Here is a 24,314-nt window from a genome sequence, read left to right on the forward strand (position 1 = left end):
TACATTTACTGGTGAATGTATTTTTCACCGTTGAAAGCAATGCAAAAGTGCAAAAACGCATCAAAAACGCTGTGTGAACATAGGCCAAGGTGTGGAGGAGCATTTTTGTTTTAGGTTATTTATTTTGCCTTATATACAAGTCATTACCCTGGAAAGAATGTTCCTTAACTTTTTTTCCAGGAAAATCCATTTTGGCTTCATTTTTATATATTTTATTGTGAGTTTGTAAAAGTGGCGAAATACCTCTGACAACATTGTTTACAGCAGTGACCTGGGAGTCAGAGATGCTTCCAGGCGTCTTCCCTATCCTGTACCCATATAATTTGAGCACTGTTTCCATTGATTTGACCAATTTATAGGCCCCCTTCAGAACTCCGGGGGGTGCTTGAGTTTCCTGTTGACTTACATTGGGCTCGTTGCCCGGGTCGAACACCTGAGTATTACGATTTGCTCGACGTGAGCAACAAGCACCCAAGCACTTTAGTATTTGCCCATCACTAGTGTAGATTAATACATTTTCATTATGACTTCTGTCTCTAGTTTTATATCCTGGAGTAATTGTGAAACATTTTGTATTAATTAGGTAATGGGACCCACTGTGATGATATTGATGAATGTGAGACCATTAATATCTGCTCACCTAATGCAACCTGCACTAACACTGAAGGAACTTTCACCTGTACTTGTAATGATGGATTCACAGGTAAGTGAATAAATTCTATATAGTACATCAATAACTTTTACTTCAGTCTCGTTTTACTTCCAATATGACTTTACATCAGTGCTAGTAATGAGCGAGCACTAAAATTCTCGGGTACTCGTTGTTCGGGTCGAGCAAATTGAAATGCTCGGACTAAGTAACGAGCCCAATGTAAGTCTATTGGAAACTCAAGCATTTTTCCGGTGGCTCCCCCCGGCGGTCTGCAGAGGGCCTAAAAATTGCCCAAATCGATGGGAACAGTGCTCAAATGACATGGGATCAGCATGGGGAAGACTCCTGGAAGCATTTCGGACGCCCAGATCACTGCTGTCAACAATGTTGTCAGAGGTATTACCTCACTTTTACGTACTCACAATAAAACGTGCAAAAACTAAACCAAAATGGATTTTCCAGGGAAAAATGTTAAGGAACATCCTTTCCAGGGAAATGACTTGTATATAAGGCTAAATAAATAAACAAAAACAAAAATGCTCCTCCACACCTTGGGTTATGTTCACACATATCGTTTTTGATGTGTTTTTGCACTTTTGCATTGCTTTCAACCAAGACAAATGCATTTACTGGGAAATGTAATTTTAACATTTTACAACCTTATCTGGACATGTGGTGTGTGACACATCATCAGACACATGCATACAGTGCTGAAAAGATACGGAAACAGCATGGGAAGACCCCCGGAAGCATCTCTGACTCCCAAGTCACTGCCTAAAGGTGTGCCCATCATAAGTGATCCTTGGCGCATGAGAAGATGCCTCCTGCCATGCATCTGTCATTGCAGATTTGCAACAATCACCATCCATGTCCTTGTCACAGCACAGCGTTCAGTTGTCCCTACCCCATTCCTTGGAATGCAAGCACAGTATAGTATGCAGCCACCCACCCACAGGCTGCAATACTATACTGCCAATTTTTTGACAGCTACTTGCATTTGAAATGTGGCCTTTTAGACTAGTGGAGGCGGAAACTGTCCACAAACTCACGGCGGCCGCCGGGTGTCCATACTCGGTCCTCAGCCGCCACTATTTGTCCCGGTGTCATCTCCGCCTTCCACAAGCACAGATCCTACAACATTACCCGTGCCCTCCCCAGTGCACTTACTGAGAAGGACCGCCTAACCACAAACACGTGGACAGGTATCTACTCCAGCTGTCATTTCTCCCAGGAAGTCGTCTAATGCAGCTTGGCACATAAGCAATGGCAGCAGCCCATCCAACATCAGGTCGCACTTGTTGGTGGTGCTTCAACACAAGAAACATCTTTCTTTGCCCTTTAATTTCATGACTACAGAGTTGGGCAATGGCCTGATCTGCAATGCGGTTTCAGAAATAACATACAATTAAACACGTCTAATCCACATTAAAAAAGCAGCAATCAAGTGTCCGGGAACCTTCCCACACACTTTTCTTAGGTAGGGCTGGTTCTCGGCAGGGTTTGACGGGCCCACCAGAGAACCGGAGACTCCTCTGGTGGGCCCTGGCTTCTCCTTCGGGAGAGTTCATAGTGCCGAGATGAGGCCATGATGATGATAGAGGCCACCATCTGCTTAGTTTTCTGTTACTTGGAATGCAAGCGCAAGTATGCAGCCAGCCACCCACCCACACACAGGCTGCAATACTATACTGCCAGATTTCTGGGCAGCTGCTTGCCCTTTAAATGTGGCCTTTTAGGCTTGTGGAGGCGGAAGCTTTTCACAACCTCATGGCGGCGGCGGCCAGGTGTTCATACTCAGTCTCCACGCCCCACTATTTCTCCCAGTATCGTCTCCGCTTTCCACAAGCAAGGGTTTCTGAACATTCCTGCTTACTGGTACTTTTCTGTGTGAATCTGCTTACCTTCTACCAGCCTGGAATATTTCCAGTGAACTATGGCACGACGCCATGGTATTAGCACTGCCCCCAGTACCAGTAGCGAAGCCATCCCCAATTTACTTCTCAGGAATTCTATTTGGTAGACTGAGTGGCTGCCCAAATACATTAGTTTCTCACAAAGGAGCTGAAGATTGAGTGGCAGTAGGTGCAAATTTCTCCAGCCTGTTCGATATCAGAGGGTGAACGCAGCACATTGGCTCAGTGGACAGCACTGAAGCCTTGCAGCGCTGGGATCCGGGAACAATTCCCACACACTTTTCTTAGCCAGGACTGCTTCTTGGCAGGGTTGGACGGTCCCACCAGAGAATCCTCGGGTTGGCCCTGGCTTCTACCTCAGGAGAGTTCATGATAGCGCAAACTTTGCAGCAGCTATGGGGCTCTTGAGCGGGGGAGAAAGGTGAGCCCTCAGAATCAAATCCTCTGGTGGGCACAATGTTTTTCAGTTTGAAACTGCTTCTCAGTGGGAGTTGTATTTCCCCACAGCCATATTCTTTAGCTTGGTGAAAGGACTGGCATAGAGGGAAACCGTATCTACTCCTGCTGTTATTTCTCCGTCGCCAGGTTCTGCCCATTGTCACACATGACCAAGCCTGGCTGTATGTTCAGCAGTGTGAGCCACAGATCAGGCTGTTGTGTTACAGCGTTCAACAACTCTGCAGCGGTGGGCGGTTTGTCAACTAAGCATTAAGCATGTTATCTTCAGCACGGCCTGTTACCGCTTGGCCAAGGCAGTGCTGCAGTGCTTTCAGCTTGTGACTGATGTGGTCCTTTTGGAGATGGAGGCTGAACTGGAGGAGGAGGTGCATGAGCTGAACAATGTGATTACATTGAGGTTACATTGGCGAGTCTGGTTTTTATACAAAACAAATATCCTACTGTCGTTTTTTTTTTTTTGTTTACGTTATTTTTTAAGACAATTGCATTCACCGGGAAATGTTATTTTAACATTTTACAACCTTATCTGGCCATGTGGTGTGTGACACATCATCAGACACATCCTGTTTCATTTATGATGGACTCTGAAAGTCACAAAGCCTATTTTTATAGGGTTATCAGGCGGCCCTTGCTATTCTTAAAGTGCCAGCAGTCAGCCCTCGCTATTGTTAGAGAGCCATCAGCCGGCTATGCTTTGTTGTTCCCAATATTAATGAGTGGATCTCCTATACTGTTATTGCGCATACAGTGACTGCAAGGGCTGCCAAAAAATTGGATGCAACCAAATAGCCCTTTGAAGAGATATAGAGGAGAGTCTCTGTAAAAAAAAATTATCCCATTATAAAAGAGCGGCTCTCCTATAGAGGTAATGCACATGCTGTGACTGCAAGGGCTGCCAAAATTTGGGAAAAATCCCACTAACAATTTAAAGACACATAGAGCTGGGCCACAGTAACTTGTACATGTTCCCATTAAAAAGGAGAGGGTCTGGTATTCAGTTATAGGGTATGCAGTGAGTCCAATGGCTGCCAAAATTTAGGAAAAACCCCACTAACAATCTAAAGACAAATAGAGGTGGGCCTCAGTAACAACATATTCCCATTAGAAAGGAGAGGGTCTCCCATAGTATTTGCGTGTGCAGTGAATGCAATGGCTGCCAAAAATTTGGAGGAGCTCCAATGCCCCTTGCAAGAGACGTGAAGGTTGAAGGGCCTCCTGAAAACAATGTTCCCATTAATAGGAAGTGTGTCTCCCATACAGTTTGCCTATGCAGTGAAGCAACGGCTGTCAAATATTTGGAGGCACTCCAATGCCCCTTGCAAGAGACGTGGAGGCCGGAGGGCCTCCTGAAAAAAATGCTCCCATTATTAGGAAGTGGGTCTCCCATACTGTTTGCCTATGCAGTGAATGCAAGGGCTGCCAAAAATTTGGAGGAACTCCAATGACCCTTTCAAGAACCGTAGAAGTCGGAGGGCCTCCTGAAAACAATGTTCCCATTATTAGGAAGTCTGTCTCCCATACTGTTTACCTATGCAGTGAAGCAACGGCTGCCCAAAATTTGGAGGAACTCCAATGCCCCTTGCAAGAGACGTAGATATGTTGATATGGTACATATGGTGGTGATATGGTGGTGGAGGATGAGGATGCGGATAAAGAGGAGGACAAGAGCAAATAGACAAAATCAGGAAGCGAAAACCCATGTCTGGGTGTGAAGACAGAGGTGCATGGGAATAGAGTTAGACCTCCCAAAAAAAAAGACACTGAATTTGAGTTTATGTTATGCTGCTATCATTCGGTGGTGTTGAGAAGTCTGTCCCAATCCAGCCCTTGTTCATTTTTGTAAGTGTCAGCCTGTCAGCATTTTCAGTTAACAGGCGGGTGTGCCTATCGGTTATATCGGCACTAAAAACCCGCTCTGACAAAACGCTAGCGGCAGGGCAGGCCAGGACCTCCAAGGCGTAGAGAGCCAGTTCATTCCATGTGTCTAGCTTGAATACCCAATAATTATAAGGCACAGAGGAATCACGGAGGACGTTAGTACGATTGGCATGGTACACCCTCACCATCTTCCGAAACTTTGCACTCCTTGTAAGAGTACCCCGCGCCTCAGGGCCTGTGCAATGGGAGGGTCTTAGAAAACTGTCCCAGAACTTTGACAGTGTTCCCCTGCCTCTGCTGGAATGCATTTGTGTCTCTCTTGCCTGTATTCCTTGGTTGTCCAACGAACTGTGACCTCTGCCGCCAGCGTTTTCAGATGGAAATTTTTAAAATAATTCCGCAACAAGGGCATGTCCTGCAAGGGAATAAGAGACATAAAGTTTTCCCTGTATAGAGGCATCACCAACCAGTAATGACTATCACACAAAATTTGGACAACGCAATGGTTATGGGAAAGGCAGCGTAACATAAACTCAGCCATGTTTGCCAGACTGCAAAGAGGCCAAACTTCCGTGTCCTTACCAAGAGGATGACTGACCATGCTCTCCTCCTCATTGTCCTCCTTTTCCTCTTCCACCCTGTCCTCAGGCCATCCCCGCTGAACAGACGGTATGACAGTTGTGCACGTAGTACCGTCTATAGCGCAGGAAACTAGCTCCTGTTCTTCCTCCTCCTGTTCCTCGTTGTCATCCAATCCACGTTGGGATGAGATGAGTCTGTGCTCTGTGTAATCACCCTGTATGATTCCTTGCTCCATCTCATCGTGCTCCTCCTGCAATGCATCTTCTTTGATTGTGAGCAGAGAGCGTTTCAGAAGACAGAGAAATGGGATGGGGAAGCTAATTATGGCGTCATCGCTGCTCATCATCTTGGTGGAGTCCTCAAAGTTTCGGAGGATGGTACAGATATCTGACATCCATGTCTATTCCTGAGGTTTTATGAGTGGAGTCTGACCTGAATACCTATGGCCTTGTTGATGCTGGTAGTGAACAACTGCCCTCTTCTGCTCACAAATCCTTCCCAACAACTGCAATGTAGAGTTCCAATGCGTGGGGACTAGTGTTGAGCATTCCGATACTGAAATATCGGGTATCGGCCGATATTCGCGGTATCGGAATTCCGATACTTAATTCCGATACTATTGCAATATCGTATACCGGAATCGGAAGTTCCCATAATGCAATGAGACATTTTCATTTTATTCAGCCAATGAGGATCCTAAGAAGTGTGGGCACATCCTGTTAGGCATGTAGGCATCTTAACTAATGGCATGGCTGTGATTGGCTGCTGAAATGATGTCATGATGCACTATAAAAGCCACCGCCGCCATTTTGAGCTCACTCTGCTGTGAATTCAGTTAGGGATAGGACGCTGTTGTTCTGAGGGACAGTTTTAGCTACCTATTTGCTCTATACTGCTTTACCCAAGCTACTTTCTAAATCACTGTGCCTTGCAGTGCTAGTGCACAGTTCCCTGTGCTGTTCACCGCTATCTGCAAGGTCTGTGTGTGTGAGTGCAGCTCACCCTGTAGTGTGTGCTTCAGCCAAGTCTGGTTGTAGTGCACTCAGTGTGTGTCACTGCCTCATACATTGTCCTTTTTTGCCAATTCATAATTTTTCCTGATATCTCCTATTAGTGTGGTGGTTCCATCTGTATTCAGCTAAATTGGTTCCAAACACACTATATAGGAGTAGATAGAGAAATTTTTTTCCGTCTTGCAGCACTAGTGCACAGTGCTCTGCATCTGTACTGTTCACCGCTGTCTGCAAGGTCTGGTGTGTGAGTGCAGCTCACCCTGTAGTGTGTGCTTCAACCCCGTCTGGTTGTAGTGCACTCAGTGTGTGTCACTGCCTCATACATTGTCCTTTATTGCCAATTCATAATTTTTCCTGATATCTCCTATTAGTGTGGTGGTTCCATCTGTATTCAGCTAAATTGGTTCCAAACACACTATATAGGAGTAGATAGAGAAATTTTTTTCCGTCTTGCAGCACTAGTGCACAGTGCTCTGCATCTGTACTGTTCACCGCTGTCTGCAAGGTCTGGTGTGTGAGTGCAGCTCACCCTGTAGTGTGTGCTTCAACCCCGTCTGGTTGTAGTGCACTCAGTGTGTGTCACTGCCTCATACATTGTCCTTTATTGCCAATTCATAATTTTTCCTGATATCTCCTATTAGTGTGGTGGTTCCATCTGTATTCAGCTAAATTGGTTCCAAACACACTATATAGGAGTAGATAGAGAATTTTTTTTCCGTCTTGCAGCACTAGTGCATAGTGCTCTGCATCTGTACTGTTCACCGCTGTCTGCAAGGTCTGGTGTGTGAGTGCAGCTCACCCTGTAGTGTGTGCTTCAACCCCGTCTGGTTGTAGTGCACTCAGTGTGTGTCACTGCCTCATACATTGTCCTTTATTGCCAATTCATAATTTTTCCTGATATCTCCTATTAGTGTGGTGGTTCCATCCATATTCAGCTAAATTGATTCCAAACACACTATATAGGAGTAGATAGAGGAGCCTTTCTGCAGCATTGGGCCCTGCAGCCCCAGCCAGATTAGTATTAGCCTATTTTTTGCAGCCTCATCTATTGCATTGTAGGTTACCTTCCTACATTGTAATAGCTACAAAAAGTTTGTGATACTATCGTTATTACATCTTTAGGCACATCCAGTGTCTTTTTGTGACAAAAAAAACCTAAATAAAGTTCACCAAACACTCCACTTTACAGTTGTGTAGGCCACATTAGCTCATATTAAAGTCTAGTCCACACTTTATAAAATTAGTGTTTCTTATACCTGTTAGCAGCTGTTCAGGAATAAGCACACTAAGCCCTTAGTACTTTTCTGCCTATCTTTATCAGTCTACCAAGATGAAGAAGGCAGGGAGTAAGGCATGTGGTCGTGGTCGTGGGCGTGGGCGTGGAGTTTCTGCAGGGAGAGGACGTGAGGATTCTGTGCCTGCAGGGAGAGGACGTGGGGATTCTGTGCCTGCTGCGGGCACCAGTGACTCAGCATCCCCCAGTTTTACCAGGGAACAGTCCTTTATGCGCAGCTTTGTAGGAGCTAGCCGTACCCCACTGCTGCGCGAGGACCAAATTGAAGCCGTTGTCGGATGGATGGCAGCTAACGCATCGACTTCAATTAGTTCCAGATCCTCTCAGGTCCTGAGCACTGAAGAGCACCCATCTGTCTCTTCACCACCTGCCAAATTGCCCAGGCAGTCAGAGAGCCCTGGACAGGAGCCATCTCTACTTCTGTTCTCTGAATCTCTTGGCTTGGAAAGAGGGGGCCAGCCAAGCAGAATTCGAGAATTTGAAGAAGAGGTAGTATGCAGTGATGCGCAACCGTTTTGTCTCTCTGAATCTGAAGAGGCGGGTGGGCCAGTGCCTATGGTCAGCAGCACACCTCAGTACGCATCTGATGATGAGACTCAGGTGCCACTTTCTGGTGCGTACTGTGCTGTCGAGACTACCCAGGAGAAGCAGTTGTTTGAAGAGGGTGGTGTAGATGATGAGGTCCTTGACCCATCATGGCGTGAGGGACAGGAAGGTGGTGGGAGCAGCTCTGAGGAAGAGATTCCCCGAACGGCCCAAAAAGGAGGGAGAGGGAGGGGGCAGACTTGGTTGCCTGTAGCCTCCACTTCGGCACCCATTAGGAGCATGGCTCTTCCAAAATCCAAAGCGGGCGCTCCCAAGACTTGCAGTGCCTGGTCCTTTTTTGACACAGTTGCAGATGACATTTGCTTTGTCAAATGCAAGCTGTGTAATCAGAAGGTGAAAAGAGGGAAAAGTGTCAGCAACCTCAATATCACAAATATGTGGAAACATGTGCGGACCAAGCACGTGGTGGAGTTACACAAACACACTGAAGACCTAGGCCAACCTACAGCGCCACCTACCACCTCTTCAGCTCGTGTTGTAGCCTCTTCCTCCAGCTCACACACAGCTGGTTCGGCTTCCTCACAGGATCGCCATGGAAGAATCTCTGGCACTGTTGTACAGAGACACAGTGTAATTCCACCCACAGCACCACTTTCCCAGTCATCCTCACACTCCCAGGCCAGTCTACAGCCATCGTTAGCACAGGCATGGGAGAAAAGGCGCCCATACTCGGCAAACCACCCCCGAGCACAGGCTCTGAATGCTGGCATTGCTAAACTACTGGCCCTTGAAATGCTATCATTCAGGCTGGTGGAGACTGACACATTCCGTAACTTTATGGCATTGGCAGTCCCACAATACAACGTGCCCAGCCGCTTTTATTTCAGCAGGCAAGCCGTCCCTGCCCTGCAACATCATGTGGAGGGAAAAATTAAACATGCGCTACAAAACGCCGTCAGTAGCAAGGTCCACCTGACCACTGATGCGTGGACCAGTAAGCATGGACAGGGACGATACCTTTCCCTCACTGCCCATTGGGTAAATGTTGTGGAGCCGGGTACAGATCTTGAGAGTGGCGCTGTACGTGTTCTGCCAACTCCAAGGATTGCAGGAATCCAGTCTGTACACATTGACTCCTCCTCATACTCCAGTTCCTCTGAATCAGCGCTGCAGGAGCCGTCACGGTCTACCTCCACATCGACCCGTGAACGGTTACCTGTTATGATGACCGATATGAGCACAGCCGTGGCCAAACGTCAACAGGCCGTATTAAAATTAATTTCTTTGGGGAATCGAAGCCACACAGCGCAGGAGCTCTGGAATGCCATCAAGCAGCAGAGTGACGTGTGGTTTGTGCCAGCGAATCTCCAGCCAGGCATGGTAGTGTGTGACAATGGCCGAAATCTGGTGGCAGCTCTGGGCCTAGGCAACCTCACTCACATCCCATGTCTGGCACATGTGCTCAACTTGGTCGTGCAGAGTTTTTTGAGGGACTATCCGGATCTTGTTGCACTGCTTCACAAGGTCCGCATAGAGTGCGCTCACTTGCGGCGTTCCAGCAATGCAAGATCACGCATTGCAGCTCTGCAGCGCCGATTATGTCTTCCGGAACATCGCATCATATGTGACCTACCCACCAGGTGGAATTCAACGTTACATATGTTGGAGAGGTTGTGTGAGCAGCAGGCAGCAGTAATGGAGTACCAGCTGCAGCAGGCGCAAACAAGTCGCAGTGCGCGCCGTTCACACTTCACCACCACTGAGTGGGCCTCTATGAAGGACATTTGCCACGTTTTGCGTGCCTTCGATTATTCCACGCGGATGGCGAGTGCAGATGATGCACTAGTCAGCATGACTATCCCCCTTATCTGCCTGCTTGAAAAAACACTGCAAGCACTAAGGGACGAGGTTTTGGAAGAGGTGGAGGATGAGGAGTCACAAATGCCATCTGCTTCTCTACAGTCTGCGCAACGTGGTTCCTCACAAAGGCCTAGGCAGGGGACACTTTGTGAGGAGGATGAGGAGGAGTCAATGGATGAGGAAGACATCTGTCCAGAGGAGGGAGGTACACAATGCTCTAGTAGTCAGTATCTAGAGCGAGGGTGGGGTGATGCAGAGCAGGCAGAGATCACGCCTCAAGCAGGGGACAGCGTTTCTTGGCCAGTTGGCAGTCTGCAGCACATGGTTGATTTCATGCTGCAGTGCCTCAGAAACGACCGCCGCATCGCCCACATTCTCAACACGGCTGATTATTGGGTGTCCACCCTCCTAGATCCTCGCTACCGGGACAACTTACAAAGCCTCATAACACCATTGAACCGGGAGCGTAAAATGCGGGAGTACCAAGACGCACTGGTGCATTCCATCATGTTCTCCATTCCAACCGAGAGCAGTGCTGCTAGTGCTTTACAAAGCAGCTCAGTGCGTCGAGGCAGTGGAGGAAGCTCTGCACAAAGAGGGAGCAGAAGCAGCGCCTCAGCACAAGGCAAGACCAGTATGGCCGAAATGTGGCAAAGTTTTGTGTCCCCGCCGCCACAAATGTCTACACCATCACAGACAGCTCCAGTCAGCAGGAGGCAACGTTTCCGTCAGATGGTGACAGACTACATGTCTTGCCCTCTTAGTGTACTCCCAGACGGCTCTTCTCCCTTCAAGTTTTGGGTCTGTAAGCTGGATACATGGCCAGAGCTTAGTCAGTATGCACTGGAGGTGCTAGCTTGCCCTGCTGCTAGTGTATTATCGGAACGCGTCTTTAGTGCCGCAGGTGGTGTACTAACAGACCGTCGCATGCGACTATCCTCCGATAACGTTGACCGGCTTACTTTTCTCAAAATGAACAAGGCCTGGATCTCTCATGAATTTGCCAGTCCTCTTCCAGAATAAATAATTGGTTGGCAACAGTATCCAGGTCTCCTGTTCTGTTCATGTTTCTACCACCTGAACTGTAATCCCTGAGCTCCAACACCGCCAGTTGGCGCTCGGAAGTGCCGTCTGCACAGTCAACACTTGCTGCCGTGTTATTGGGGTTCAGTAACGTCAGCTGTTCTCCTGCTGTGCGGACGGCAATTTCTCCTGATTTGTCCACATCCACTGTACTACACATTTTAAAGTTGCTCCAATTACTCCTCTGGCTCCTCTGTTTTCATTCTTATCCCTGGGCTCCAGCACCGCCAGTTGGCGCTTGGAAGTGCTGTCTGCACAGTCAACACTTGCTACCATGTTATTGGGGTTCAGTAACGTCAGCTGTTCCCCTGCTGTGCGGACGGCAATTTCTCCTGCTCTGTCCACATTCTCACTACTACAGATTTTAAAGTTGCTCCAATTACACCTCTGGCTCCTCTGTTTTCAGTATTATCCCTGAGCTCCAACACCGCCAGTTGGCGCACGGAAGTGCCGTCTGCACAGTCAACACTTGCTGCCGTGTTATTGGGGTTCAGTAACGTCAGCTGTTCTCCTGCTGTGCGGACGGCAATTTCTCCTGCTTTGTCCAAATCCACTGTACTACACATTTTAAAGTTGCTCGAATTACACCTCTGGCTCCTCTGTTTTCATTCTTATCCCTGGGCTCCAGCACCGCCAGTTGGCGCTCGGAAGTGCCGTCTGCACAGTCAACACTTGCTGCCGTGTTATTGGGGTTCAGTAACGTCAGCTGTTCTCCTGCTGTGCGGACGGCAATTTCTCCTGCTTTGTCCACATCCACTGTACTACACATTTTAAAGTTGCTCGAATTACACCTCTGGCTCCTCTGTTTTCATTCTTATCCTTGGGCTCCAGCACCGCCAGTTGGCGCTCGGAAGTGCCGTCTGCACAGTCAACACTTGCTACCATGTTATTGGGGTTCAGTAACGTCAGCTGTTCCCCTGCTGTGTTCACGGCAATTTCTCCTGCTCTGTCCATATTCACTGTGCTACTTATTTAAAACTTGCTCCAATTACACCTCTGGCTCCTCCGTTTTTAGTATTTACCCTGGGCTCCAACACCGCCAGTTGGCGCTCGGAAGTGCTGTCTGCACAGTCAACACTTGCTGCCGTGTTATTGGGGTTCAGTAACGTCAGCTGTTCCCCTGCTGTGCGGACGGCAATTTCTCCTGCTCTGTCCACATTCTCACTACTACAGATTTTAAAGTTGCTCCAATTACACCTCTGGCTCCTCTGTTTTCATTCTTATCCCTGGGCTCCAGCACCGCCAGTTGGCGCTCGGAAGTGCTGTCTGCACAGTCAACACTTGCTACCATGTTATTGGGGTTCAGTAACGTCAGCTGTTCCCCTGCTGTGCGGACGGCAATTTCTCCTGCTCTGTCCACATTCTCACTACTACAGATTTTAAAGTTGCTCCAATTACACCTCTGGCTCCTCTGTTTTCATTCTTATCCCTGGGCTCCAGCACCGCCAGTTGGCGCTCGGAAGTGCCGTCTGCACAGTCAACACTTGCTGCCGTGTTATTGGGGTTCAGTAACGTCAGCTGTTCTCCTGCTGTGCGGACGGCAATTTCTCCTGATTTGTCCACATCCACTGTACTACACATTTTAAAGTTGCTCCAATTACTCCTCTGGCTCCTCTGTTTTCATTCTTATCCCTGGGCTCCAGCACCGCCAGTTGGCGCTCGGAAGTGCTGTCTGCACAGTCAACACTTGCTACCATGTTATTGGGGTTCAGTAACGTCAGCTGTTCCCCTGCTGTGCGGACGGCAATTTCTCCTGCTCTGTCCACATTCTCACTACTACAGATTTTAAAGTTGCTCCAATTACACCTCTGGCTCCTCTGTTTTCAGTATTATCCCTGAGCTCCAACACCGCCAGTTGGCGCACGGAAGTGCCGTCTGCACAGTCAACACTTGCTGCCGTGTTATTGGGGTTCAGTAACGTCAGCTGTTCTCCTGCTGTGCGGACGGCAATTTCTCCTGCTTTGTCCAAATCCACTGTACTACACATTTTAAAGTTGCTCGAATTACACCTCTGGCTCCTCTGTTTTCATTCTTATCCCTGGGCTCCAGCACCGCCAGTTGGCGCTCGGAAGTGCCGTCTGCACAGTCAACACTTGCTGCCGTGTTATTGGGGTTCAGTAACGTCAGCTGTTCTCCTGCTGTGCGGACGGCAATTTCTCCTGCTTTGTCCACATCCACTGTACTACACATTTTAAAGTTGCTCGAATTACACCTCTGGCTCCTCTGTTTTCATTCTTATCCCTGGGCTCCAGCACCGCCAGTTGGCGCTCGGAAGTGCCGTCTGCACAGTCAACACTTGCTACCATGTTATTGGGGTTCAGTAACGTCAGCTGTTCCCCTGCTGTGTTCACGGCAATTTCTCCTGCTCTGTCCATATTCACTGTGCTACTTATTTAAAACTTGCTCCAATTACACCTCTGGCTCCTCCGTTTTTAGTATTTACCCTGGGCTCCAATACCGCTAGTTGCTGCTCAGAAGTGCCGTCTGCACAGTCAACGCTTGCTCCAGTGTTATTGGGATTCAGTAACGTCAGCTGATCCCCAGCTGTGTGTCCGGCAAATTCTCCTGCTTTGTCCACATCCACTGTAGTACGGATTTAAAACCTCCTCCAAATACACCTCTGGCTCTTCTGTTTTTAGTATTTACCCTGGGCTCCAGCACCGCCAGCTGGTTCTCGGCAGTTCCATTGGCTCTTGTACCTTCTGCTACCCATCCGGGTTCCAGTACCGTCAGCTGGTTCTCGGCAGTGTCTTTGGCACGGGTACTCCCTCCTGCCCAGCCTGGTTCCAGCACGCCAGCTGTTTCCGGGTAGTGTCAACGTCACTTTGCCTCCAATGCGTTGTCCTGTCGTGTTGCGGTCGGGTTAGCCGACTCTATGGTGCCTGCAGTTTAGGTGACTCCTATGTGGGCTGCGGGATCTGGCAATGAAGGCTGGTTCCATAGTGCCAATAGGACAAGCACCCTCTGTAGGACTGTGGGTTTTGGTAACTGCGGCCGGCTCGCGGCCTTGAACTTTTTTTTTACATGGGTACCTTCTGCTACCCATCCGGGTTCCAGTACCGTCAGCTGGTTCTCGGCAGTGCCTTTGGATTAGGTGCCTCCTTCTCGGTATCCAAGTTCCACCAACGTCTGCTGGTCCTTGGTAGTGCTTTCTGGCACAGGTACCTCCTGCTTAGTAACCGAGTTCCAGTAACATCAGCTGGTCCTCGGTAGTTCCATTGGCTCTTGTACCTTCTGCTACCCATCCGGGTTCCAGTACCGTCAGCTGGTCCTCGGTAGTTCCATTTGCTCTTGTATCTTCTGCTACCCATCCGGGTTCCAGTACCGTCAGCTGGTCCTCGGTAGTTCCATTTGCTCTTGTATCTTCTGCTACCCATCCGGGTTCCAGTACCGTCAGCTGGTTCTCGGCAGTGCCTTTGGATTAGGTGCCTCCTTCTCGGTATCCAAGTTCCACCAACGTCTGCTGGTCCTTGGTAGTGCTTTCTGGCACAGGTACCTCCTGCTTAGTAACCGAGTTCCAGTAACATCAGCTGGTCCTCGGTAGTTCCATTGGCTCTTGTACCTTCTGCTACCCATCCGGGTTCCAGTACCGTCAGCTGGTCCTCGGTAGTTCCATTTGCTCTTGTATCTTCTGCTACCCATCCGGGTTCCAGTACCGTCAGCTGGTTCTCGGCAGTGTCTTTGGCACGGGTACTCCCTCCTGCCCAGCCTGGTTCCAGCACGCCAGCTGTTTCCGGGTAGTGTCAACGTCACTTTGCCTCCAATGCGTTGTCCTGTCGTGTTGCGGTCGGGTTAGCCGACTCTATGGTGCCTGCAGTTTAGGTGACTCCTATGTGGGCTGCGGGATCTGGCAATGAAGGCTGGTTCCATAGTGCCAATAGGACAAGCACCCTCTGTAGGACTGTGGGTTTTGGTAACTGCGGCCGGCTCGCGGCCTTGAACTTTTTTTTTACATGGGTACCTTCTGCTACCCATCCGGGTTCCAGTACCGTCAGCTGGTTCTCGGCAGTGCCTTTGGATTAGGTGCCTCCTTCTCGGTATCCAAGTTCCACCAACGTCTGCTGGTCCTTGGTAGTGCTTTCTGGCACAGGTACCTCCTGCTTAGTAACCGAGTTCCAGTAACATCAGCTGGTCCTCGGTAGTTCCATTGGCTCTTGTACCTTCTGCTACCCATCCGGGTTCCAGTACCGTCAGCTGGTCCTCGGTAGTTCCATTTGCTCTTGTATCTTCTGCTACCCATCCGGGTTCCAGTACCGTCAGCTGGTTCTCGGCAGTGTCTTTGGCACGGGTACTCCCTCCTGCCCAGCCTGGTTCCAGCACGCCAGCTGTTTCCGGGTAGTGTCAACGTCACTTTGCCTCCAATGCGTTGTCCTGTCGTGTTGCGGTCGGGTTAGCCGACTCTATGGTGCCTGCAGTTTAGGTGACTCCTATGTGGGCTGCGGGATCTGGCAATGAAGGCTGGTTCCATAGTGCCAATAGGACAAGCACCCTCTGTAGGACTGTGGGTTTTGGTAACTGCGGCCGGCTCGCGGCCTTGAACTTTTTTTTTACATGGGTACCTTCTGCTACCCATCCGGGTTCCAGTACCGTCAGCTGGTTCTCGGCAGTGCCTTTGGATTAGGTGCCTCCTTCTCGGTATCCAAGTTCCACCAACGTCTGCTGGTCCTTGGTAGTGCTTTCTGGCACAGGTACCTCCTGCTTAGTAACCGAGTTCCAGTAACATCAGCTGGTCCTCGGTAGTTCCATTGGCTCTTGTACCTTCTGCTACCAATCCGGGTTCCAGTACCGTCAGCTGGTCCTCAGTAGTTCCATTTGCTCTTGTATCTTCTGCTACCCATCCGGGTTCCAGTACCGTCAGCTGGTCCTCGGCAGTGTCTTTGGCACGGGTACTCCCTCCTGCCCAGCCTGGTTCCAGCACGCCAGCTGTTTCCGGGTAGTGTCAACGTCACTTTGCCTCCAATGCGTTGTCCTGTCGTGTTGCGGTCGGGTTAGCCGACTCTATGGTGCCTGCAGTTTAGGTGACTCCTATGTGGGCTGCGGGATCTGGCAATGAAGGCTGGTTCCATAGTGCCAATAGGACAAGCACCCTCTGTAGGACTGTGGGTTTTGGTAACTGCGGCCGGCTCGCGGCCTTGAACTTTTTTTTTACATGGGTACCTTCTGCTACCCATCCGGGTTCCAGTACCGTCAGCTGGTTCTCGGCAGTGCCTTTGGATTAGGTGCCTCCTTCTCGGTATCCAAGTTCCACCAACGTCTGCTGGTCCTTGGTAGTGCTTTCTGGCACAGGTACCTCCTGCTTAGTAACCGAGTTCCAGTAACATCAGCTGGTCCTCGGTAGTTCCATTGGCTCTTGTACCTTCTGCTACCCATCCAGGTTCCAGTAACATCAGCTGGTCCTCGGTAGTTCCATTGGCTCTTGTACCTTCTGCTACCCATCCGGGTTCCAGTACCGTCAGCTGGTTCTCGGCAGTGCCTTTGGATTAGGTGCCTCCTTCTCGGTATCCAAGTTCCACCAACGTCTGCTGGTCCTTGGTAGTGCTTTCTGGCACAGGTACCTCCTGCTTAGTAACCGAGTTCCAGTAACATCAGCTGGTCCTCGGTAGTTCCATTGGCTCTTGTACCTTCTGCTATCCATCCGGGTTCCAGTACCGTCAGCTGGTCCTCGGTAGTTCCTCAGCTTTCTTGTACCTTCTGCTACATTTCCAAGTTCAAGCTTTTTGAAATGGTTCTTGGTAATCACTCTGGATCTCCCTGACGAGGACCCTGAAGACGAGGACCCTGAAGACCAACCCTAAGAAGACGAGGACCCCGAAGACAATGACCCTGAAGACGAGGACCCTGAAGACCACCCCGAAGAAGACGAGGACCCTGAAGACCACCCCGAAGAAGACGAGGACCCTGAAGACCACCCCGAAGAAGACGAGGACCCCGAAGACGAGGACCCAGAAGACCAACCCGAAGAAGACGAGGACCCCGAAGACGAGGACCCCCGAAGACGACGACCCTGAAGACCACCCCGAAGAAGACCAAGAAGATGACCCTGAAGAAGTTGACCAAGAAGACAAAGAAGAGAAGACAAGCACCAAGATACAGAAAAACAAGAGACAGAAAACCAAGAAGCAGAAATACAAGAAGCTGCAGAACAAAAAGCGGAAGAACATTAAGCATAAGACTAAAAATCAGAGCAAAAGATAATATCTAAATTATAAGCAGAAGATGACTAAGCAGTGTATGGGGGTGAGTCCGTTCCTCCTCGTGGTGCCCCTGGAAAAGACCTGCTGCTGCAGGCCAAACTGAACGCGGACAAATCCTGTTGTAAATCTTTTGTGACGGGCAGAACGAAAGGTGTAATGTCCAACCTTTTATAGATAACAACTACAGGAATGCCTGTCACAAATAAGAATATGATGAAGAAGAAGAATATGAAGAAGATGAAGAAGTAGAATATGAAGAATGTAAAAAAAAGAATAATACGAAGAAGGTGAAGAAGAAGAAGGTGAAGAAGAAGTGGATGAAAAAGATGCTGAGGATGATGAAGGAGAAAGTGTGGGAGAAGTAAAAAAGAAGGTGAAGAGCATGGAAGTAGTGAAACATAAATATCTGACAAAATATAAAAATACTTAACATAGTTAATATTTCCGTAACTCAGAACATAATAAAAAAATATTAATTCCTGCTATTCCATTTGACTGGGCTAAACCTCTATGCCTTTATTGTCTCCCCCACCTCCCCCAATACATTCTACATTATTCTTAGTTGTTTTCCTTCATGTAGAAATAACCTACAAGGAAAGAAAGGGTTTATTTTAATTCCGATATTTATGTCCCATTGACTTGCATTGGTTTCCGGTATCGGAATCGGCGATATCCGATACTTTTTCGGTATCGGTCCGATCCAATCCGATCCGATATTTCCCGATATCGGAAGGTATCGCTCAACACTAGTGGGGACATTGCAGATCAGTCGGTGAGTCGGAAGCTGCAAACGCCGCTGAAGCACGGCAAGGGCGGCTGAGGTAATGACTGTTGTGTTTCCATTGACTGTAAGCCATAATCATCAACATTAACAGAAATAAACACTTGAAATAGATCACTCTGTTTGTAATGACTCTATATAATATTTGAGTTTCACTTTTTGTATTGAAAAACTGAAATAAATTAACTTTTTGATGGTATTCTAATTTAGTGAGATGCACCTGTATGTTGTGGAATACCTAAACTAACTATGAAGAAACAAATCTCTCCCTGATGCTGCAGCAGCTCTCCCTTCTTTGCCTAATTGATTCCGGGGTAGACTGTGACGAGCATGGCGGCGCCCGGTCTTATATACACCTGATGAAACTGTGCGGCCAACCAATCAGTGTAATGCCCACAACCAACATAGCTACGGGATTACAGTGCATGGCAGGCAATCCCTGCATGTTTATTGGCTCTCTAAAGAGCGGCAGGGAGGGGACAGACCCGAGTTCCCCGTCCGAGTAACCCTGAAATATTCATCGAGCGCTGAGCTCGTCGAGCACAGTGATGCTCGGGCGAGTACAGTGCCATTCAAAATTAATTTATAATTCATTACTTAATGTTCAGTCTCATTCACATGACTGTGGTAAATCTACGTGACCAGGCACCATCGCACTTTACAGATGAACCACTGTCCCTGTATAACTAATGTAGAGACCATCGATATAATAAAGTAAACTATACTTTCCTCATTGGTCAAAGCAGGACCTCTCATATCCCCTAACAACCTACATCCTCTGCTGAAAAAATCAATATGAACAGATTAGTGACCACTCCTGTATGTAGCTATCTGCATTTGCCTCTGTCTAAAAAAAATAATGAAGGTTTATCACAGCGATAGTGGTTACATAACTCCCATTGTTTGCTCTTTCTGCACAGTGGTTACCAACTCTCCTGAACCATGTCCAAGGCCTCATGTCACATTTCTTTTGAGTTGATTTACATGTCAATGATGACAACACGCATCTTGTAAAACTTTATGAATTTCCTTAGATTTTCACTGTTTAAACATTTAGGGCCATTGTATAGAAATTAACTCAGATATCCTAACACTAAATTCTGAAACTGAGAATCAAATAACTGAACTTAAAGGGGCTTTCCCATGAACAAAAGTTAATTTTATTCAATAGATCTTGGAATAATAATAATTTCCACAATTGGATATGTTTAAATAAAATGTTCTTGTGCTGAGATAATCTTATAAATGTGCCCCTGCTGTGTACTGTGTAATGGTTGGGTCTGACCGTGCAGGAACATGGTCTGATCATACCACATCTCCTGGGCAGAGGTGGGGGGCATGTATACAGACATTACAGTAGGGGATTACAGCTAATTCTTTCTTTGAAGTAAAACATTGTTTAACCCCTTTCCAACCCTTGCCGTATTAGTACGCACATTTGCATACCCCCGGTTCAGTGAGGGCTCCGGCGCTGAGCCTGCACTGAACCGAGCACATGTCAGCTGATTCTTACCGCTGACATGTGCCCGCAACAGCCGCGGGTGGAATCGTGATCCACCTGCGGCTGTTAACATGTTAAATGCCGCTGTCAATCTCCGACAGCGACATTTAACGCGCGCTTCCGAGTTGCGCGTCATAAGCCCCGCCCACTGGCGACCCCGTCACGTGATCGCGGGTCACCGATGGGCGTGCATGACAACCCAGGGTCTGCAGCAGACGCCTGTGGTTGTCATGATCTCGTCGCTATGAGCGCCACCTAGTGGTCGGCGCTCATAGCACAGGACCATTTCTGCTATATGCAGGGGATCTGCTGGTCCCCTGTATGTAGCAGAGACGATCAGACAACTGCTGCTTCTAGTCTCCTATGGAGACTATTGAAGCATGCAGTAAGTGAAAAAAAAATGTTTTTAAAACTATAAAAAAAATAAAAAAAATATAAAAGTTTAAATCACCCCCCTTTCGCCCCATTCAAAATAAAATATATATAAAAAAAAAACCCACATACACATATTTGGTATCGCCGCGTTCAGAATCGCCCGATCTATCAATATAAAAAAAGAATTAATCCGATCGGTAAACGGCGTAACGACAAAAAAATTCTAAACGCCAGAATTACGTTTTTTGGTCGCCGCAAAATTGCAATAAAATGGAATAACGGGCGATCAAAACATCGGATCTACCCCAAAATGTTATCAATAAAAATGTCAGCCCGGCGTGCAAAAAATAAGCCCTCACCCAGCCCCAGATCACGAAAAATGGAGACGCTACAGGTCTCGGAAAATGGCGCTATTTTTTTTTAGCTTTTTTTACCAAATTTTGGATTTTTTTTTCACCACTTAAATATAAAATAACCTATACATGTTTGGTGTCTACGAACTCGTAATGACCTGGAGAATAAGAATGGCAAGTCAGTTTTAGCATTCAGTGAACGTGGTAAAAAAAATAAATAAAAAACAACTGTGGTATTGCACTTTTTTTGCAATTTTACCGCACTTGGAATTTTTTTCCCGTTTTCCCGTACACGATATGGTAAAACTTGTAATGGCGTTGAAAAGTACAACTTGTCCCGCAAAAAATAAGCCCTCACACAGCCATATTGTCCAAAAAATAAAGACGCTATGGCTCTGGGAACAAGGGGAGCAAAAAACGAAAAAGCAAAAACGACAAAACCCAAGGTTGCAAAGGGGTTAAACACAGGCAGGGAAATGTTTTACCTCACAGTAAGAATCAGCTGTGATCCCATGCTGTAATGTCTGTATACTCATTTTCTTCATCCCCTGACCAGGAGCCAGGGGCGTACATAGAAATCATGGGGCCCCAAAGCAGAAATTCTAATTCTATGCCCCCCCCAAAAAAAGAAAAAAACAAATGAAATAATTGTCGGGGTCACAGAAGAGAAAATCTCACAACTTTCCATCTTTTACATAGTTATTTTCCTCCTGCTGAAGTCCTAGATTCTTCTTTCATTGCCCCCATAAAAAGTATGATGCCAACAAAAGTGCCCCCCCCAAACACAGTATGATACCACCATGGTGAATTCCTCCACATGCACAGTATAATGACCCTACTGTACACCACCTCAACTTCCAAGACAAAGTATGGTGTCCACAGCATCCGATGCTATACGCTTCTGTGTCTCCGGCCTAAAAGAGGAAAAAAAGATTATTGAATGTCAGAATTGTGGGTATTCCACAAAAAAATGCATTAAGAAACAATTAAAGCATCATATGTACCCCAAAATAGTATACATTTTTTTTAAAAAATAAAAAAATCCATCACACAGCTCCGTCCACCTAAACTGAAAGATGTTCTGGGTTTTGGAAAAATGCAGCTCAAGTAATATTTTTTGTTATGAATTTCTTAATTTTTTTTCACCACAAAAAAAAAATAAAAGGACATTTAGTATGATCGTAAGCGGATGCACCTGAACAATCATATTTCCAGGTCATTTTTACTGCGGAATGAATGCTGGAAAAACAAAACCCCAAAAAATACCTTTTTTTAATTACACATTTTCTAGTAAACGGTATAAAACAGATGGGGTCAATCAAAAGTATCACTGGCTCCACAAAGAAAAGAAACAAGCGCACACATGGCTTTGTCAGCGGGAAAATAAAAAGTTACAGCTCTTGGAAGAAGGGAAGGAAAAGAAATAATAACACTGCATGACTGCACACTGCTTAAGGGGATAAAGCTCGGCCATGTCAGGTAGGGCCCTGTGTGTGACACTCAGTGCGGACTTATTATACCCTATAGTTATTTAAGACATACCTAGACCTCTCCACAGTTCTTCTCTGCCTCAGTGTTACTCACCCACTGTACACAGCAGCAACAGTTATTACCATGAGGCAGAAATTCTCAATTTATTACCCTAAGCTGCAGCCTCATCTCCTGCCGCACATCCCCCTGTCCTGTCTGACTCTGAAGTGTAACACTGTCAGTGACTCCAGTCTACTGTACTTTATATATTATACAGCAATTTCAGAAAACTTACTTCAGGACCTTAGTGATGTCACTGATCATGTGTGCACTAAACATCCAATCACAATCAGTGTATGCACTCATGTGGGAGGAGTCCAGTCACATGCATTGCCAATCATCCCACATGTGCCTACTCCCTGCTCTCCTGACTCCTCGGCTCCTCCCTCCCAGCTCAGCCCCTGCAGTTCACATCAAAGAGCTGGCTCAGTCGGGGAGCAGCGCTGGCTGTGCGGGACCCCCGGCTAACAGGCCCCATAGCAGTCACGTGTCCTGCCTCCATTTGTGGTATGCCACTGCCAGGAGATGTGGTATGATCAGACCATGTTCCTGCACGGTCAGACACAGCCATTACACAGTACACAGCAGGGGCACATTTATAAGATTATCTCAGCACAGGAACATTTTATTAATCACATCCAATTGTGGAGATTATTATTATTCCAAGAACTATTGATTAAAATCAACTTTTGTTTGTGGGAAAACCCCTTTAAGTCTGTGGACAAAAGCAAGTGTTTAGATCTGCTGCAGCGCCTTCACAGGTGAAATATAGCATTGCACAGTTTTAAATCTGTGGAATCAGAGGATTTCCTTGGTCTCTTTTAGAACAAGACAAGGATTTTGAAGTTGTTCGCTAGTCTGGTTTTAAATATACTGTGCTGTGCGTTTTCTGCATTCTTTTAATTATGGCTTTATCTGTACATTCACTAATTAGAATCTTACAATAAAACCTTTTGAGGATTCACTTTCAAAATAAAAATGTTCTTTTGTTCCTTACATATATATGCCAACAACTATATATATATACAGTATATATAGTATAAGTATATATAAGCATATACTTATATATGCCAACAACTGGTCTATTCTCATTACTATTTTCAGGTAATGGCGTAGATTGTTCCTGTATTGCAAAGTGTGAACCAAACTACTGTAGTAATGGTGGGACATGTACAAGAGTTGGTGTGAATTGCAGTCCACAATGCACATGTCTGCCAGCATTCACTGGTGACAGATGTACAGGAACAGCGGAGTCCTTCAATGCAGAGCTAAGACCAGGTAAGTCACTATTCTCAGGCTGCAGGTAGACATCTCTCTTTTATAAACTATATTTCAGAACACAGCATATCTATGCCCTTTACTGTCTGCATTGACGGTTTCTACACATCTAATAATGTGCCATTTTTTTTTGTTTTCGTTAGACACAAAGAAGAGGTCTTTAAAAGTTTCTTTAACCTCTAAGAGAAATTTCACCTACGATGAAGGTTATGAGCTGGTGGGTGTATATCCATGTATTGTATGTACATTTGTATCTTCGTAAATGCTGATTGCACAAGTGTATATTGATTCTGTAACACATTTTACAATTCAGGGAGTACAAGTAATGACAGTATCAGACATTACAGAGTAACATATCATTTTGCAATTTAAACAAGAGGAGTGACATCCCGGCTCAGGAGCTCACAATCTATAAGATAGATAATCATACTTTTGTCAGCCGTCTTGTAAAGATCTGTTAGCAAATGGTATTGAAGCGCCCCCTGGGGCCGTGGGGTACTCGGAAGCCGGGCTGGTCAGTTTCTTTTGGGGTAGTCACGGTGGCAGTGACCCAGTCCATGGCCCAGGGCAGTCAATAAAAAAAGAAAAGAGGGGGAATAAAGTTTTGGGGATAAAGTTTTGTGACGCCAACCATGGTATGCGGCTATAGGTGGCCGCCGCTGCTGTTCAGATCCACTGGGGCTGTTGGTGACACAGCAAAGATGGTTCAGCTCTCCACGGGCAGAGCTATGCCCCAGGGTAGTTAAATAGGAGATTTTGGATGTTGGTGTTGTAGTGCAAGGCAGGTTACGCAGCAATTAAGTCTAGGACACAGCGGGGTGCAGTCTTCAAGTGTTTACTCACAGTTCTTATGATTTTCCAGGTTACAACTGCCAGCAGGTTATAATAGCCCACTGAGTCCTGTGTTCTCTAGGGAAGTGATCCAGCCAACTCTCAGATAACTTGGGTGAACTTGATCGGAACCCCCTCCTTATGTACCTTCCCGGGTCGTTTCTCTGCGCTGGCTCTCGCCCTCCTACCCT

General features: G+C 47.1%; 1 protein-coding gene across 1 annotated transcript in view; it reads left to right on the plus strand.

The window, feature by feature from the left end:
* The window catches only part of LOC141258548 (uncharacterized), a 395,228-nt gene that overhangs the window by 281,239 nt on the left and 89,675 nt on the right, over positions 1-24,314 (plus strand). The window contains 3 exon segments of the mRNA XM_073673526.1: positions 584-703; positions 23,119-23,292; positions 23,436-23,509. Coding sequence (XP_073529627.1) covers positions 584-703; positions 23,119-23,292; positions 23,436-23,509 — 368 coding nt within the window.

The sequence above is a fragment of the Phyllobates terribilis genome, unplaced genomic scaffold (assembly GCF_046119375.1).
Source record: "Phyllobates terribilis strain yellow unplaced genomic scaffold, ASM4611937v1 Scaffold_3__8_contigs__length_932513732, whole genome shotgun sequence".
Classification (NCBI taxonomy): domain Eukaryota; kingdom Metazoa; phylum Chordata; class Amphibia; order Anura; family Dendrobatidae; genus Phyllobates; species Phyllobates terribilis.